An 11,746-nucleotide genomic window follows, 5' to 3' on the forward strand; every position below is an offset into this window, starting at 1 on the left:
GCATCCTCAGAGGCACCTGTCCACGTTCACGGAGTCCTGGGTGGGCTGCGGGCGGGGTGGGACACGGAGCCGGGAGCCGCGCGTCGGGACCGCACCTGGAGACCCCACCCCAGGACGCCGCCACCGAGGATGCGAACGCGCCCTCCCGCCTGGAGACCGCCGGTGTCGCGGTCGGAGAACCGTAGAGCCACACGGCTGGGCGTGGCGTGGCGGGGGCGGGGCCAGCCCAGAGGAAGTGCAGCGCGCGCACGGCATTCTGGGGCCGGAAGCTGGGCGCACGCCGCGGGCCGGGCGCGATGGCGGCGGCGCGGAGCCGCAAGAGGTAAGGCGAGGGCGCTGGTTAACCGGCTTCCCCGCGGTGCCGGCGTCCGGGAGGCGCTGTGTGCCTTTCGGCGTGGCCGGGGCAGCGGGCGGGCGAGCCGGGCCGGCGCGGAGCCTTGACTCCGGCATGACCGCAGGCGCCTGGCGGAACTGACAGTGGACGAGTTCCTGGCCTCGGGCTTTGACTCCGAGTCCGAATCGGAGCCCGAAGGCGCCCCAGAGGCCGAGGTGCGGGAGTCGCGCGAAGCTGCTGCCCGGAGCGCGGGAAGGCTCGGCGGGAGCCCCTCGGCCAGGTGAGCGGGCGCCCCCTTCCTCGCCCCGGCCCGCCCGCCGCAGAGATGCCGGCCAAGGCCCGGGACCCCTGATCTCTAGCTCCAGTTGCTGCGGCCTGACTCGTTCTCTCGTGCGGTGTCTGGCTCTTGCTCGAGCCAAACGTTGCTTTAGGGCGTGGGCGTGCGCTAGTGAAGGATGTAGAGTCCGGCTCCAGACTGGGAGAGCGCGCTCGGCCTTGGGTGGATCACAACGCGTGGGACGCTAGAGGACACGAGTGTCGTGGAGGGAGAGGGGAAAAACACGCCAGACGCAGGTTGCAGGGGCATGGCGTTGCTCTTTTGGAAGTAGAGGTGGCTGTCGGGGAGGACCGTGTCTGATGACGTGAGTGAGTAGGCCATGCGGACGGGAGGGCAGAGGGTCTGGGACTTTCAGGTAGCAGGGACAGCAAAGGCGCCGAGGTGGGAGCACTTGAGGACCGTGCAGGAGCGTGGTTGTGGTAGAGGAGACAGAGGTACGGGAGGCAGCCCAAGGAGTCAGATCCTGCCCAGCTGATGAGATCTCTTGGTAAAATGGGAAGTGATTTGAGGATTCGAGCAGTGAAGTGACATCACGTGACGTTAACTTGGAGTCAGTGGGTTGTCATGCCGAGACTGGGTTGCAGTTGGCAAGGGTGGGAACAGGCAGAGGTCTTTGTGTTAACCAAGAGGCGTGGTTTGAGAGAAGGCATGGGTAGTTTTGAAGGTGGTCCTGATGGGGTTTGACAGCAGGTCTGTTGTGGGTATAACAGACACGTTTGTTTGACTTTTGCCGGAACGCCTAGAAGGGTACAGTTTCCGTGACCAGCATGGAGGTAGAGAGCAGGCGTGGGGAGAGCAGTTGGGCGTCGTGTGTGTTGGGTTGGGGATGCACGTGTTGAGCTATGTCTCGGGTTGTTGAGTGAGTCTGGAGTAGAGAAGACAGGTGAGTCCACTGAAAACTTATCTTCTGGAAATCCCCCTGCCTCGGTTGTTGGTAGCTGTCACGGAGGGAGTAGACCAACCCCTGTAGTCTCTCTGAGGAGCCCCGCAAGCTGGCGTTGTGGGGGGAATAAGAAACCTCCGTTTCTCCCTTCCCCGGCCTGGCCCTCCATTGGCTTCCCGCTGGGCTTGCTGACTTCCCTTTCTTAGCCGGCGTAAAGGCCGTGCCTCAGAGCACAAGGACCAGCTCTCTCGGCTGAAGGACAAAGACCCCGAGTTCTACAAGTTTCTGCAGGAGAATGATCAGAGCTTGCTGAACTTTAGCGACTCGGACACCTCTGAGGATGAGGAACAGTTCCACTCCCTGCCAGACATGCTGGAGGTGAGGACCTGGGCAGAGCTGAGGGGGCACCTGGGGTCTCTAGACTCTGGCCCAGCCTGGCCCTTCTGTGTCTGGTGCAGGAAGCAAGTGAGGAGGACGGAACGGAAGATGGGGAGGAGGGGGACAGAGCCCCCAGAGGACCGAAGGGGAAGAAGAGTGACCCTGTTCCTGTCACTCTTGCCATGGTTGAGAGATGGAGGCAGGCGGCAAAGGTGAGCAGCAGCACCAGGCAGAGTCTCAGCCCAAACCTCGCGTGCTGCACCTGAGGCTGTGCCAGTGGGAGGAGCCCTTCTCTGAGCACAGGCTGGTCACGGGTAGTTCCTCCTGGGTGCTGGGATGCCCGGGAGTCTCTGGGGCACGTTCCCTCCTCCAGGCAGATTCCAAGGGCTCTGCCTACTCTGTTCTTTGGGGTCTCTCTCGGGCTCCCAACTTCCCACGTCAGTCCACTGTGGGTGGGTTGTGGCGTCCGTGCCTTTGTTGATTGGTGGAATCGGGCCTTTGTTCTGAGCCTCTCACAGTGGTTTCTGCGGGGAAAAAGATGGAACGGGAGAGCCCCAGATACCACCTGGACCTGGCCATGGTCCAGGATCTAGGACCCTCAGTCCTTGCCGTGGGGCTCCGAAGGCAGACTCCCAGCACCCCCCAGGAAGAGTCTAGATTTGTTTCCATTTTTGTTGTCAGCATGTGGCTCCGTGACCCTGCCCCCACCACTGCCCCGCGTTCTCTGGCGCTGCTGCCCTGCCCTCTGCCCCGGGCAGTGTTTGGGCCGGGCCCCCCAGTGCTCCCTGCGTTCTCGCCCCTTCAGCAGCGCCTCACTCCAAAGCTGTTCCGTGAAGTTGTGCAGGCGTTCCGCGCAGCTGTGGCCACTACCCAAGGAGACCAGGAAAGTGCTGAGGCCAGGAAATTCCAAGTCACAGACAGTGCTGGTGAGCCTGGCAGGGGGACGCGAGACCCAGGCTCTGTGTTGCATCCTCTGTCCTGCGAGTGCATCTGAGGCCCTTTTGTTGCAGTGTTCAACGCTCTGGTCACTTTCTGCGTCAGAGACCTCTTTGGCTGTCTGCAGAAGCTGCTGTTTGGAAAGGCACCGAAGGACGGCAGCAGGTGAGAGGGAAGCGGGGGGGAGTAGGGTGGGGTGGGGACGTGGCCAGGGCCCTGCCATGAAGAAAGCAAAGCCTTGTGGCCTGGACCCAGCCAGGACAGAGGCCTGGTGGGGACAGAGCCAGGCCCTCTGTGGGTCCCTGAGGGGGCCGGGGCATGAGGGACCCTTGGGAGAGGCTGGGCACTCAGGGGCCATTGGGGCAGCCCCACCCTATTTCCTTTCCCTTTTGTTCCTGAAAAAGGAAGTTCTTTGCTCAGACTTTCTCAGGGAGTTGGGTGTGGTGGCGCCTGTCATCCCAGCTACTGGGGAGGCTGAGGCAAGAGGATTGCTCGAGCCCAGGAGTTGGAGGCCGCAGTGAGTTGTGATTCATCACACCACTGTGGTCCAGCCTGGGCAACTGGGCAAGATCCTGTCTCTAGAAAAAGAAAGAGTCTAGGAGCTCTGTGTGTCTGCAGGCAGGGACCTGGCCACTGTGGGGTCTGAGGGCCCCAGCGTCCATCTTGGAGGCTGGGCAGGGAAGGCCGTGGGAGGTCTTCCAAGAGGAGGGACACAACGCAGAGTACTTGGCGGATGGTGGATCCCACCGGTCTCTAGGGGGCTGTGCAGCAACACGGCCTCGAGGTGGTAAGGGCTGAGAGTCAGCCTCAGCCTGAGACACCTTTCAAAGGAAGGAAGGAGGCTTCAGGGGGATCCTGCTGTCAGCACCTGGAGGGGAGGCTGGACGGGTGGATCAGCAGGGCGTCCCCATGGGGGTGGTGCTGACTGCGGGGGCCGAGAGATGAGGGTGGGGGGACAGCAGCAGGGTGAGCCGGCCACCGGCATGTGTCGCCTGAGCAGGGCTGGCCGCGGCTGGTGAAGGCTTCCAGCCAGGGCAGCGACAGCCCAGGTCGAAAGGGCACAAGGGGAGTGCAGTCTCCCGGGTCAGGTGAGCAGCTGCAGGTGCCCACCTACCAGCGTCGGCCCAGGTGCAAGGAGGGCTGGGGACAGGCAGACTTCCGGGGCCCTGCCCTTCATCCTTCATGCATCCGGCAGGTTTTGGTGAGCACTGAAGGACGAGTCCTTCGAAAAACGTGGAGAACTGTCAATCACTGTCGCCAGGCGTTCTGGTTTTTTAGGAGGTTGAGGGTCTGGACTTTTAGGTGATACTGCTTGTAAAAATGTGGGTAACTCAGGTTTTTAAAAAGGTTTTTTTCTTAACAGCAAGTATAGGTCAAAAACTCAGCCTGCAGTTGGTGCTGCCTGCGTTAGACCTCGAGTGCCAACTGTGGCGTTTGGGTGCCTGGCGTGGCCCCGTGGTGGGGATGTGTGTGGTCCAGGACACCTAGCGGAGGTTCTTGTCCAAGGGAGGGAGCTGGAGGCTCATGCCCGTCTGGGGAGGCGGCCAGCCCTGGGCCCGGGAGGTTGGGAGTTCAGGCTCTGTGAGGGAGGACCCGTGTCCCTCTGGGGCATCAGGCTGGGCCACCCTTGGGAGGGCCTGGTAAGCCCCTCTGCCCGTCCAGCTGTTGTGTGCCCTCGTGTTGAGGGTGCCGTGCCCGGGCAGGTGTGGCCTGGGGCACCCCAAACCACCGAGTTCCCACGCCTCACGGTGTCCGTGGGTCTGGTCTCTCTGCAGGACACCGCAGCTGTCCAGCAGCCCTCTCTGGGGGAAGGTCCGCGTGGACGTCAAGGCGTACCTCAGCTCCGTCATACAGGTGCCGGTCTGCTGGGGAGGGGTCGGGAGCCTTGGGCCCGAGCGTCTGCCGGCCTCCCTTCCCTGGGCCGTGGGGCCGGCAGTGTCCGTGTTTGTCTTCCCTGGGCCTGACTTGGCGGGTCTGGGCCTCACTGTCCACTCCTGCCCCCAGCTGGTGACCTGCCTAGCAGAGGTGACAGTGTCGGCGGCCGTCCTGAGGCACATCAGCTGCCTAGTGCCATGCTACCTAACCTTCCCCAAGCAGTGCCGCATGCTGCTCAAGGTGGGCAAGACCCTGTCCCCTTGCTGCGCCGGCATCACTGGGGGTACACGTGGCTACCCTGCAAGCACATTCCACTCCCAGCCAGAGCAGGGGCAGCTCCTGCGCCCACACCCACTCCCCCCCACCCCGCCCTCTGCACCCCCATGGCAGTGCCCACCGTGGGCAGTGACCCGTTCGGCCTCCCTTGGTGAGAGCCGTGCTGAGGGGCGTCTTTCTCAAGACCTAAAGCCCGTTGGTGCGCACACACTGGAGACAGCCAAGGTGGATCTCTGCAGTCCTGTCCCCACAGTGGGGACATGCTTGTCCTGTTCTGTGTTTTTTTTCCTTTTTCTAATCGAGCTCCTGTCTCACGGCTCCTCTGAGGGGGGCTGGGAAGGGGCCTCCCTGGCTCGGGGAGGGGTGTGCTGGCCCCGGGGCATCTGAGGTGGGGAGGGGCCCGACGGTGTTTGCCGCCCTCGCAGAGGATGGTAGTCCTGTGGAGCACTGGAGAGGAGTCCCTGCGCGTGCTGGCCTTCCTGGTCCTGGTCAGAGTCTGCCGGCACAAGAAGGACAGCTTCCTGAGCCCCCTCCTCAAGGTAGTGTGGGGTCCCGAGTCTGCATCCATCAGTTCTGTGTTGGGAGTCTTGGCCCCTCCCCGGGCCCAGCGCCACGGCTTGGGCAGGCCTGGCCTTTGGGCCGCAGTCTTCCCACGGAGGAGTCGCAGACGGCAGAGATGGAGCCTGGGCTGCACCTGGACTCTGCTCCGTCCAGCTCTCCCCGCGGGAGGGGCCAAATCCTACTGCCCGGCCACATGCCTGGCGTGGCTGCCCACACGTGGGGACCCTCTGGAATCCCTCTACAGGCCCAGCCTGCAGTGGGACTTCCCCAGCTCCCTACCGGACCCTCTGCCCTCCCCGTGCATGTGCTGCAGCTCACCCCTCCCCTCTGTGCTGGGGCTGGTGGGCAAACACGTGGGAGCTGGGGGCAGGGCAGTGACTGGCAGTGGCAGCTCCAAGGGGCAGGTGTGGGCCGGTGGCTTGGAGTGGGCAGCTGGGTGTGCCCGGCACTGGGAGCTTGGGCGGTCCTGACCGCGATCTCTTCGGCAGCAAATGTACATCGCGTACGTGAGGAACTGCAAGTTCACCTCGCCTGGGGTCCTGCCCCTCATCAGCTTCATGCAGCGGACCCTCACGGAGCTGCTGGCCCTGGACCCTGGCATGGCCTACCAGCACGCCTTCCTCTACATCCGCCAGCTCGCCATCCACCTGCGCAACGCCATGGCCACCCGCAAGAAGGTGCGCTCTAGTCCTGAGCTCATGGGAGGCCGGTGGGGCAGAGCCTGGGGCCTCCCGGGAGACGACCCAGCACCTTGGTGGAGTCCGTCCTTGCAGCTGGGGGCTGTGGGTGTGTCGGGGGTGGGCTGGGACCCCGTGCCCGGGTGAGGAGGGGGTGGTGATAGGCTGGTCGGCGTGGCCCCTCGTCCTCTCTGACTAGGAGACACACCAGTCCGTGTACAACTGGCAGTACGTGCACTGCCTGTCCCTGTGGTGCCAGGTCCTGAGTACCGTCTGCCCCAGAGAGGGGCTCCAGCCCTTGGTCTACCCCCTTGCCCAGGTGGTCATCGGCTGCATCAAGTGAGTTGGGGGTGGGCAGGCTGTCCCGGAGGGCCCCGAGGGATGGGGGTGCCTGTGCAGCGTGCAGAGAGTTTGGGTTCGTTAGCAGGGGGTTCTTAGAGTGTATGTGGCACCGTGTGCCGCCTTTGGGGGTGAACATTGAGGGCTGGTGCAGGCCCAGGTGGCCGGTGCTTCCTCTGGACAGAAGGGGCGTCTGTCTGCCTGAGCCTTGGAAGTGCAGGGATGGGAAGGGAGGCTGGGGGTCAGTGGGGGAGCAAAGGAGGCAGGAACGGCCCCCCGTGTCAGAGAGAAATTCATTGGAAAGCTGGACGGGACATCCCCCAGCCCCGTGACTGAGAAGGGTAGGACCTGGGGCCGCTTGGAGGGATCTGGTGGCCTACGGTGGGGTCGCGTGGCCGCTCCCGGGCAGACCTGTTGTGGGGGCTGCGTGGATGGGGCCTGTGCTCACTCCCGCCCTCCCGCGCCCAGGCTGGTCCCCACGGCCCGGTATTACCCGCTGCGCATGCACTGCGTCCGCATCCTGACGCTGCTCTCGGAGAGCACAGGGGTCTTCATCCCCGTCCTGCCCTTCATCCTCGAGGTGAGCAGGCGTGGGGGCCCGGGCATGTCTGCCCCGAGGGCGGGTGTCCTCGCCGTCTAGGGCATGGGTGCTGTGCAGCATGCTCCGTGCAGAACTTCGGCACACACAGGTCCGGTGGAGGATGGCTGTTCTGGGTGGGCCTGGGGATGCTGGTCTCACGGGGCAGGGGCCGACTCCGACCCCACAGGTGTCTGCCCAGGGCTGGCATGAGCAGGAGAGCTGGGCCGAAGCTCAGGTTTGCGATTCCAAAGCTGAGATCTCTCCTCCTAACGGCCCTGGCTGGACAGCTGTGTGCGTGTGTCCATGCCACTACAGCAGGGAGAGGCTAGGGTCCAAAGCCCAGAAACCCAGCTGGGTGCCCTATGCCCCCCCACGGTGTGTTTAGGGATTCACCGTCTCTGTCCCCGATGCTCAGGGCCCCAGCTTGCCAGGCAGGGAGAGATGGATGCTGCAGGACGTTCTAACCCCCCTGCCACAGAGGCAGGGTTCTGTGCTTTTGTGCCCTTGTGAACATCTTTTGGATGCCACGCTGGCTCCTGTGGCAGCCAGCGGTGGTCTCTGACCACTCGGCCCTGGCCCACGGTGCCCCCACTTTGGGCCTCCTGCCCTGCCAGCTGGCCCTGGGGACGCTACGCCTGTCCGTCCCTGCCTGGTTTCCCCAAGTCTTGTGCCGTCCTGCGCTGTCATTCCCTCCCCACCGATGCACAGCCCTGCACTGACCGTCGTCCGGGCTCCCTGCAGCTGCGCCTGGCAGATCCCTCCCACCGGGCAGGGGCCTCTGCTCTCTGCAGAAAGCAAAGCCCAGAGTCTGAGGCCAAGCTCTGCCTGCCCTTCCCTGGACTCGTGGGCGGGGCAGGGCGCAGAGCAACCCACCGAGTGGAGCTCAGCTGCTCCACCTCCCCCCTGCTGCCTCCACCTCCCCCCGGCTGCGGGGTCTCCTGCTGGGGCCTCCCCACGGCCCTCAGCCTGCTTCCCTCTTGGAGTGCCCTGGAACTCCGCGGTTCACCTGCCCGAGGGCCACTGTGTGAGGGGTCTCCTGGTGGCTGGGGGTCACCAGGCTGAGGGGCCAGGCTAGGCCCCTCCCCTCAGACATGGCTGGGGGAGGATTCCTGGTCCTGCCCTTGCAACCAGGCCCCTGCTCTGGGACAGAGGGGCCCCTGGGGGTGCTGCAGAACTGGCACTGCACCCGCAGCTCGTGCTTGGTCGCAGGTTCACCTTGCTGAAGTCTGAGGCCAGGTGTGGCCAGGTGTACCCAGGCGAGGCTAACACGCCCTTGGGGCAGGTTTTCCAGCAGGTCGACTTCAACAAGAGGCCAGGCCGCATGAGCTCCAAGCCCATCAACTTCTCTGTGGTCCTGAAGCTGTCCAACATCAACCTCCAGGAGAAGGCCTATCGGGTGAGGCCTCTGGCCTCTTGGGGAGGTCACATCGGGATGTCGGAGGGCACTGAGGCAGACAAGGAGGGCTGGTTGTCCTCCAGAGGTCAAGTACAGACCTTCACGACTCCCAGGGTGGGGTGTCCCCGAGGCTCCTTTGTCCCCAGCCCAATGAGCCTCAGGGTGGCTTCCTGGGAGGCTGGGCGCTCCTTCCCCCCAGGCCTGTCCTCGACATCAAGCTGACCCGTCAGCCCAAGGGGAGGAGGCCTGAGTGCTGCCCTCCCTGAGGATCCCCGACGAGACCGGCCCCCTTGCTGCCTAGGACGGGCTGGTGGAGCAGCTGTGTGACCTTGCGCTGGAGTATCTGCACAGCCAGGCCCACTGCATCTGCTTCCCCGAGCTGGCGCTGCCTGCCGTGTTGCAGGTGTGTGCCCGCCCAGACCCCTGGGGCCTGTTGTGGTGGGCTCGGCTGCCTGTGGGCGCGGGGCCGGTGGCAGAGCCTGGTCAGGTGACCTGGCAGCTGGACCCCCAGGGCCACGGTGAGCTGGAGATCATGGGGTGTCCGTGGGGGCCCTGGGATTGGCTCTGGGTGAGGGATTCTTAGCCACTCAGGAGGTTTGGGGCAGTCCTGGGTGGCTCACTGAGGACCCCAGGAGTATGGCAGCTACTCTCTGGGCGGTCCCCTGACCGTGGGCTTCCACAGGTTGCCCTGGGCGTGGGTGAGGAGGTGGGGGGCTCTCTAGGAGATGGCAGGAAGACCCAGCTGCCACCCCTGCCCCGCACACCCCAGTCGGCCTCTTTAGGCAGGGTCAGCTGGGTGGGCTGCTTCCTCCTCCCAGGGGCTCTTTCTGGGCCCCCCACTGGTGTGTTTGCTCTCAGTGTGGATGTTCCCACCTCAGGGCACCTCGCGCCTCTCCTGGGATCAGCTCCTCTCCCCCTCCTTGGGCAAATGTTCTAGGCTGTGTAGGCTGCATGGCTGAGCACACGGTGGCCACGTGCCCCTAGAACTTTATTCATGGGGACAGGCAGCAGGGAGGGTTTGACCGGGGGACAGGCTGATTCTGCGTTCTGCGCCCCTCCCCCAAGTGCACACGAAGGCTCAGACCAGTGGGACCCCTGTCCTGTCATGTCCCCTGTGGCGCCACCTGTGGTTCTGCCCGTGTCTGATCCCATCCCTTCTGCAGCTGAAGTCCTTCCTCCGCGAGTGCAAGGTGGCCAACTACTGCCGGCCAGTGCAGCAGCTGCTCGGGAAGGTGCAGGAGAACGTGGAGCACATCCGCAGCCGCCGCCAGAGGGTCCCCTTTGGCGTGTCTGACTGGCAGGCTGTGGTCAGTTGGCCTGAGGGGGCGGTGCTGCCTGAGAGCAGCTGTTGGGACGTGGCCGGGGTTTGAAGATTGGCCTGGGGTGGGGCATGGCCCTCAACTCCAGCTCCCTGCAGGATGTCTGGGAGAAGCAGACCCGGGAGGAGGGGACCCCGCTCACCAGGTACTACAGCCACTGGCGGAAGCTGCGGGACCGGGAGATCCAGCTGGAGCTCAGTGGCAAAGAGCGGGTATGCGGGGTGCGGGGGCTGGGCTCACACACTGGCCCTGACATTAAGACCGGGCACAGGTTTGGGGATAGAGATGACGCTGGAGGGCCGGTGTCCCCAGCTGCAGCCTGGCCTGGTGCTGGGCTCCCAGACAGAGGAGGAGGGGCAGGCGTCGCAGAATCAGCCAGAGCCAGGGGCTTCTCTCAGGGCTCCCAGGAGGGGAGGCCTGTTCCCCTCTTCAGGCCTGATGGGCTGGGGGCCCTGGGGCCAGACTGAAGGGCTTTGCTTCCTCCCCTGGACGTGGGATGGCATGGGACATGGGCAGCATGTCCTTGTGTGTCAGTCAGACTGGGGCACAGAGAGGTGGCCAAGCAGGGTCCTCGTGGCCGGGGCTTGGAGGGGGTCGGGTTGGGGGTTGCAGGTCTGGCCGAGGCCTAGCAGCCCTGTCTGCCGGCCTGGCCCGGCTGTGGCTGTGGGCTCCTGCCCACCCCCACCTGCTCTGGTTCTGGGTCCTTCCAGCTGGAAGACCTGAACTTCCCAGAGATCAAACGGAGGAAGGTGGCTGACAAGAAGGATGAAGACAGGAAGGAATTTAAAGACCTCTTTGACCTGGACAGTTCTGAAGAGGACAGTGCTGAGGAGGACGCTGTTCTGGGCTCCTCAGAGAGAGGTGGGGCCTGCACTGGACCCCGGGAAGGGGTGGGGTATGGGGCGCACACAAGCCCCCCTGGACGCCCAAAGCCAGGGGGTCTGGCAGGGTGGGGCAAACTTCAGTGTTTCCTGGGCCCCGTTACCGGCTCCTTCCCTCTTTGGGTGACCTGTGTCCCCAGGCCTGTGCACCCCAAACTGTTCCCCAGGGATCCTCCATCTGCACCAAGCAGGCGGAGGCCCAGCTGTTCTTGCCGAGATCCTTTCGCTCTGGTAGGCGTCTGGGTGGGGCTGTGAGCCGGCCACCCCCCTGCCTTAGCTGCCCCTGTGCCTTTGCTGGTGGGCCCCTGGGGGGGGGTCATGCACACAGGCTCTGCTCCTTGGTCCCCAGGAACACCAGGGTCCCTGAGTGTGCGGCAGGAGGTGGAAGAGGCAGAGGAGGAGGAGGACAGCAGCAGTTCGGAGGGTGAGTGGTCCGGGGTGAGGGGCTGTGGCTCTGAGCCCACCTGGCTGGGAGCGCAAAGCTGTCAAGGATGTGGGAGGGTGGGCAGGGCCAGGGAGGGCAGCTCTGAGCCAGGCCCTCCCCTCTGTGGGGTGCCAGGCCAGCTGCTCTGGCAGCCAGCAGTAGCGCAGGATAAATTAATTAGTGCCGTGATTAATTAGTGATGAGTAACCTCTAAGCCTGGCGTCTTCCCGATAAAGCGGAATTTGCGTGGCCGTGGTCTCTCCCCCAGATGGAGGTGCAGACGCAGACCCGGAGGCGGGGCTGCACCCCAGGGAGCTGTGGCGGCTGGCCCAGGGGCCGGAGGACCAGCTGGAGGACCTGCAGCTCTCGGAGGAAGACTGAGGCGCCCCGAGGGAGCCGAGCATAGCAGTGCCCGCGCAGAGGGGAGGCAGGAGACGGTGGACAGGCTTTATTTTTACACCGGAAAGACCGAGATGTACAGAGAGCTGCACTTGGGAGGCAGGTTGGATAGATCTGCCCGTGAGGGATGCCGGCCCCGGTGCAGGATTCG

At 64.3% G+C, this 11,746-nt stretch overlaps 1 protein-coding gene across 3 annotated transcripts; it reads left to right on the plus strand.

Moving 5' to 3' along the window:
• Nucleotides 1-214: 214 nt before the first annotated feature.
• Nucleotides 215-11,740, plus strand: NOC2L (NOC2 like nucleolar associated transcriptional repressor). Of its 3 annotated transcripts, none has more exons than XM_045548817.1 (19): nucleotides 215-322; nucleotides 459-614; nucleotides 1,761-1,932; nucleotides 2,013-2,144; nucleotides 2,738-2,858; nucleotides 2,943-3,033; nucleotides 4,644-4,722; nucleotides 4,873-4,983; nucleotides 5,445-5,558; nucleotides 6,069-6,257; nucleotides 6,457-6,596; nucleotides 7,065-7,176; nucleotides 8,459-8,572; nucleotides 8,874-8,975; nucleotides 9,736-9,879; nucleotides 9,990-10,103; nucleotides 10,602-10,752; nucleotides 11,122-11,196; nucleotides 11,465-11,740. In XM_045548817.1, exons 1-19 carry the CDS (start codon nucleotides 297-299, stop codon nucleotides 11,575-11,577), a joined length of 2,256 nt encoding a protein of 751 aa, XP_045404773.1. In that variant the 5' UTR covers nucleotides 215-296; the 3' UTR covers nucleotides 11,578-11,740. The 3 variants fall into 3 exon arrangements, with proteins under 3 accessions (XP_045404773.1, XP_045404776.1, XP_045404775.1); XM_045548820.1 differs by having other exon boundaries at nucleotides 9,736-9,804; XM_045548819.1 differs by having other exon boundaries at nucleotides 2,741-2,858.
• Nucleotides 11,741-11,746: the final 6 nt, after the last annotated feature.

The sequence above is a fragment of the Lemur catta genome, chromosome 3 (genome assembly GCF_020740605.2).
Source record: "Lemur catta isolate mLemCat1 chromosome 3, mLemCat1.pri, whole genome shotgun sequence".
NCBI lineage: Eukaryota > Metazoa > Chordata > Mammalia > Primates > Lemuridae > Lemur > Lemur catta.

What these genes read in the sequence shown, in the direction of transcription:
- NOC2L (XM_045548817.1), top strand. Translation starts at nt 297, where the DNA reads ATGGCGGCGGCGCGGAGCCGCAAGAG. An exon ending in GATGGAGGCAGGCGGCAAAG is followed by an intron (nt 2,145 to 2,737) that starts GTGAGCAGCAGC and finishes TCGCCCCTTCAG; the next exon opens with CAGCGCCTCACTCCAAAGCT. An exon ending in TCTGGGCTCCTCAGAGAGAG is followed by an intron (nt 10,753 to 11,121) that starts GTGGGGCCTGCA and finishes CTTGGTCCCCAG; the next exon opens with GAACACCAGGGTCCCTGAGT.